This window comes from Elephantulus edwardii, unplaced genomic scaffold, assembly GCF_000299155.1.
Source record: "Elephantulus edwardii isolate Elephantulus edwardi_28Jun2011 unplaced genomic scaffold, EleEdw1.0 scaffold00034, whole genome shotgun sequence".
NCBI classification, from domain to species: domain Eukaryota; kingdom Metazoa; phylum Chordata; class Mammalia; order Macroscelidea; family Macroscelididae; genus Elephantulus; species Elephantulus edwardii.
The window spans coordinates 10,091,730-10,097,682 of NW_006399784.1; the positions used below are offsets into that span (position 1 = coordinate 10,091,730).

Sequence of the window (5,953 nt, forward strand, 5' to 3'; positions counted from 1 at the left end):
GTGAAATTGTTCTGTAGTTTCCACATTCGGTTGGGTCGCCTTTCTTTGGGATAGGAACAAATATCGATCTCTTGCAGTCAGTTGGCCAAGTGGTCGTACAAGAGTAGGTAGTAATTCTCCCTCCCCTGTAAAAGTGGGATAGATTACCCCCTTAAAATATTCTGTCTCTATGACATCATAAAAGCCTTCTTCCTGTTTTTATTATCGGGGTAAAGTTAGTAGATTATGTAACTACTCAACTAGCCACCTAGTTGCCCCCAGGTACATTCCAACTCATGATGACCCCATAAGTTTCTGTTCTTTAGAAATAAGTCACTGGACACTGTTGTTACATGCTGTCGAGTCGCTTGTGACTCATAGTGACCCTATGTACAAGAGCCCTAAACGCTGTTCTATCCTGTGCCAACACACTCAATCCCACCACCCCAATCCCAGAACCAATCTACTCTGTATAAATAATTGTATTTTGTTGTTATTGTCTTTTATAGATATAAAGCGTTTTTTAAAAATTATTTTGTTTGTATACAAAATTCATGTACGTTGTGTTTCATTTATATGTACATTGTGTCTGATACATTCTTCTACTCATATTGTCATTCTATTTTCTTATCTTTATTTATTTATCAGGAATTAGAAATTAAGAAAATGGCCAAGATTGGTAATAAAGAAGCATGTAGAGTTTTAGCCAAACAGCTTGTTCATTTGCGGAAACAGAAAACAAGAACTTTTGCTGTGAGTTCAAAAGTCACTTCCATGTCCACACAAACAAAGTTGATGAATTCGCAAATGAAAATGGCCGGAGCAATGTCTGCTACAGCAAAAGTAAGTAGCAGCCTTAATGTCCATATATTGCTAATGATCTTCAAATAAAATGTAAAAGTGCTTCCTATAATAAATATTGCATCCAATCTATGTATTTTTCAGTAAAATGAGAAAATCCAGGTACTAATTTCTAGTTGCTCAATATAGTAGCTTTTTCTGTTTAAGTTGTCAGGTTTTGGTTGCTTCTTATTTTGTTAGCTATAAATTTTTACTCTTTTTTTTTTTTATGTCAGAGGGAAATTTCTGCTGATATCTATCAGGAACTTTTACCTAATATAAATAATGTTTTCACTGTAGAATTCAAGGGCTATCAGATTTTTTTATCTCAAAATTAAAAAAAAATCAGCGAATTGTTACGTATCTAGTACTGGGAGAGAACAGAAAGACAAAGGCAATGAACCTTTCCCTCAAGAATCTTAGTTTATTTCGTGAAGTTAAATTATGTCTGACAAAAAAACCCCACTCATTGTATGCCAGTCTGCTTTGTAGATTTACACAGATCTTTGAAAAGGTTGAGAGAGTTCTGATGGCCTGATTGCTAGAGAGTTGCGTGGCCAACCCAAGGGCGGATGGTTTGAAACCACAACTGCTCTACTGGAGAAAAAAGAGCAATCTCTTCCTGTATAGTTTACAATCTGCTGGAGGGTCAGCTGTGAGTTGGTCCTAATTTGACTGCACTCAATTTGAGGGCTTTATTTAAAAAAAAATATAGGTTGACATAAAAAGACTACAGAAGCCCTAAGTATTAAAATATGAGACTAGATTGGAGATATAGGAAAGCAAGTAGTATCGATATATAGAGCAGTTGGGGGGGGAAGCAACAGAAGAGAGAACTTTATGAGGGTTATATAGGAAAGTGATATGGAATCACTTATTTTAGTCTATTGAACACATGCAGATAGCATATATCCATCTTATCAAGAACCAGAAGTGAATCAGATTCTAACTTACTCATTATCATGGAGTTGGAACTGACTCATAGCTATAACCCTCTTGGAGGTTCCAGAGGCTATAAATTGAATGGAAGGAAAATGCCTGGTTTTCTCTGACAGAGAAGTCATCTCTGATAGATTCAGACTACCTCTGGTAGATGTAAACCTTAAAGGAAATAGCAGCCCAATTCCCTATCAACTACACGAACTGAACTGCTGAATAAGTAAACACATAGCGACACCTTATTTTCTTTAAGACATATGAAAAAGTATCAGTATAATTTTTTTACTTTCCATTAAATTACTTTTAATAGATCTTAGTTATTTCATAGCTAAGCAGTTACAGTAATGAGCAAAAAAATTTTTTTTTAATATTTTAAGGGCAAACTTCCCTTATCTGTTAAAAAAAACCCAAAAAACAAAACCTTGATACCAATCAAAGCAAAATACTGTTGAAGATCATTCAAAAATAACTAGAATGGTACATAGAGAAGCACCAAAAGTTCAAGCAGGCTTTAGAAGATTCCGTGGAAGCAGGGATATCTTTACTGATAGCAGATGGATCCTGGCTGAAAGTAAAAAATATCAGAGAAAATGTCTGACTATGCAGCAGCTTTTTACTGTGTGTATCATAACAAGTTATGGCTAACCTTGAGAAGAATGGCTATCCCAGGGCACTTAATTGTGCTTATGCGAAACCTAGACCAGAAGGCTGTTGTACGAGAAGCACGACTCCTTATCACTAAGCCACTACTGCTCAAGTGATACCTATTAAGTGGAATACTATTTGAACAGGGATGCTTATTCTAATCTGGCTAATAAGACATGACTTGACTAAGAGGTACATAAACTGCAATATGAAGTGTGGATAAATAGTGAAATAGATAGAAGAGCATTGGAGGTAAGGGACTGCCATAAGCAAATGTCCGTTGTTGTTGTTGTTGTTGTTGTTGTTGTTGTTATGTGCCGTCGAGTCGTTTGTGACTCATAGCGACCCTATGTACAACAGCCCTAAACTGTGCTCTATCCTGTGCCAACCTCATTGCCTCTGACAAACCCATCCCGAGTACCCCAGTCACTGGTAGGAGAGAATATTTTACATATAGGGAAATGGAAGACCAGCATAGCAGTGGTGCAAATTGTGAATTCAGTCTATGATATGTCTTATTCATTACATTACAAAATCAGGCTTTTAACACTAAGATCAGTGGAAAGCCTTTGGAGGGTTGGGTATGTGAAGGAGGAAGTCTAGAAATGATAAAAGCAGTATAGTGTTATATTTGAAAATACACCATTAACTGCAGTATCAATCTACTTGTGCATGCATATTGAAGAAAAATGCTTCATCTCATTGAAACTAATGCTATTTGTTGTATTATTTTTTTTTCTAATATATGAAGTTGCTATCTCTGTATATGTGTATGTAAAAATATGTAAGCCAAATTTCTCATTGTTATTGGTTGCTATTTAATTGATTCTGTGTAACCCCATGTGTGCGTAGTAGAACAACTCTATGACTTTTTTGAGGCTGTGACCTTTCAGATCCCCAGGCCTGTCTTCCCAAGCTGCTGTGCATGGGTTCAAACTACCAATCTTTCAACTTGTAGTGGAGTGTCTAATTATTTACCCCATCCACAGACTTTTTTTTCTTCTTCTTTTTCTTTTTTTCAGAGACTCGTGTATGCTAAAATAGATGATGCCATTTATCTCTTATGTGAAATAATATGAGATGTTGTTTTTGTTGTTGTGTATAGAACCCTCCAGCAGGTTTTCAGAGGCAGTTAATTGCGTGGGAGGAGGCTGCCCATCCTTCTTCTGCAGAGCAACTGGTGACCTCGAACCTTGTGCCTTTGGGATTGAAGCACAGCTTTTTGCCACTAGGCCATCAGTGCTATAACAATTCTTTTCATATAATTTTATAAAATTTGTTTTTTAGCCCCAAATTTTAAACCACTGTTTGAGATGTTTTGGTTGATTTATCTGTATGTCATTATATCCTCTCATCTTGGTTGAAATTTAGGCATTTAAAAAACCTTACATGCCACTTAATAGGTCAATTTCATTTTCCCTTTTGAATTGCAGTTTAATTCCATGATTTTTTACTACTGTTCAGATGAGAGGGTTTACACTAGTCTGTATCATATAAATAGATGTTAACTAAATGGTTTCCAACTGACTGCTTAAAATTCCTAGTTATTGGAATTTCATGGAAGGATTTATATCTTTTTAAAGCATGTCTCTACATTTTTGCTCCCTTTAAACTTAATTCTTAGTAAAGTTTTCATAATTATGTAGATAACTTGAATCTTTTCATTTATTTAAAGACAATGCAAGCAGTTAACAAGAAAATGGATCCACAAAAGACATTGCAAACAATGCAGAATTTCCAGAAGGAAAACATGAAGATGGAAATGACTGAAGAAATGAGTAAGTTTAATGAGTGGAACATATTGTTTTCTCACCTTTGAATTAGCAAATTTGTTTATGAGCAACTTCATGGTCTCATTCATGAAGCACACACAGTGAAAAAAAAAAGCCAACAGCCCACTTTCTAGCATGTTGTTGGTGCTTTCAAGTTGGAACTGGCTCATAGATGAACCTTCAGTGTGTCTTCAGAGGCTATAAACACATGATCTTTTTTAATGTAATATTTTGAAGGCTAAAAATAAGGTTATAGATAGAATATCAGTAAACTGTCTCCTAAATGTTAACAGGTTGTATATTTCTTGTATAACCTCTCTCGTCAGGTATCACAGCTGCTGGATCAATGGATAAAAGGTTTTGGAATCATACATTAAGATTATAAGATTGTAGCTGTGATACCATAAAGATACCATGGTGGTATACCATCTAGTCAGAATTGAGTCATAGCTGACCTTTTAGTGGGGTTTCAGAGGCAGTTAATTGCTCAGGAGGAGAGTGTTCATCTTTCTTCCACAGAGTAACTGCCGGATTTGAACCTTGTGCCTTTGGGATGGCAGTGCAGCTCTTAACCACTAGGCCACCAAAGCTTCATAAAAGTGTGTGTGTTGATTGCCATCAAGTCAAGCACGACTCAAAGTGACTATAAACAAAAGGCCTGAAGTCTTTCTATCGCTATCGTCATTTATCAAAGTTCATAGAGTTTCCAGAGGCATGTTGTTTAGGAAGTGGATGCCACTCCTGCTTCCAATCATAAAAGTATTAGGGATTTTTAAAAAATAGAGTAGATTTTTTTTTTGTTATAATTTGTGTTGAAATTAACATTATTCCTTATTTTGTACTTCAAATATGTTTACTGCAGTTTGCAAAAGACTTTCATAGTGGTTTTTTGTTCCTTTAAATTTCCCTTCTTTACTACATAAAATATATTCACAATTGAGCTGTCTTAAAAACATGTAAATCTAACGTGAAACTCATTTGCACATAACTACTTTGTTTCCTTTCCCAAGTCAGTGATACACTTGATGACATCTTTGATGACTCTGATGATGAAGAAGAAAGTCAGGATATTGTGAACCAAGTCCTGGATGAAATTGGAATTGAAATCTCTGGAAAGGTATTAGCATCTTTGCTGCCTTCAAAATAATTTCTACCTCTTTTGTCACTTAGTTGCTTTTTAATGTTGGGTACATTTAAAGTAAGTTATGCTTCTTATTGCTGTCTTCTCCAACTCATGATAGGTCCCAGTCTAAACACTTGATGTTGCTTTTTTAAAAATTCTCTTTGTTTCTTTCATATAGATGGCCAAAGCTCCATCAGCTGCCAGAAGTTTGCCATCAGCCTCCACTTCAAAGGCAACAATATCTGATGAAGAGATTGAAAGGCAACTCAAAGCATTAGGAGTCGATTAGACAATGGTCATACTATTTTTGCTTATTTCATATTCAGCCTGGCACAATGCAGATTCCTTTTACAAAACAAGTTTATTTTGCAGAAATGAGGACCATGAAAGTGAACAGCTGTTTCCTAACCTATGGCTATTTTGAATCTTTTGCCAAAGAATGACAATGATGCAAAAATGGCAACAGTTTGGATTTTAATGACAACTGTTTAATAAGAGTGATGATGTGTATAAAGTTGACTTCTGCATGGCATAGAAAAATTATATTCATTACTTAGTGTCATTTTATGTTCTAAATCTTTTTACACTAGATGTAAACATCTTGTTAATTGCCACTAGGTACCAACTTAGTAAGACTTATAAAAGATTAAAAGTA

General features: G+C 35.3%; 1 protein-coding gene across 1 annotated transcript in view; it reads left to right on the plus strand.

The window, feature by feature from the left end:
* The window catches only part of LOC102860332 (charged multivesicular body protein 2b-like), a 31,253-nt gene extending 25,584 nt beyond the window's left edge, over nucleotides 1-5,669 (plus strand). The window contains exons 3-6 of the mRNA XM_006884442.1: nucleotides 628-822; nucleotides 4,079-4,181; nucleotides 5,186-5,292; nucleotides 5,477-5,669. Coding sequence (XP_006884504.1) covers nucleotides 628-822; nucleotides 4,079-4,181; nucleotides 5,186-5,292; nucleotides 5,477-5,587 — 516 coding nt within the window. The 3' untranslated portion in view covers nucleotides 5,588-5,669. The remainder of the gene's footprint in view (nucleotides 1-627; nucleotides 823-4,078; nucleotides 4,182-5,185; nucleotides 5,293-5,476) is intronic.
* Nucleotides 5,670-5,953: the final 284 nt, after the last annotated feature.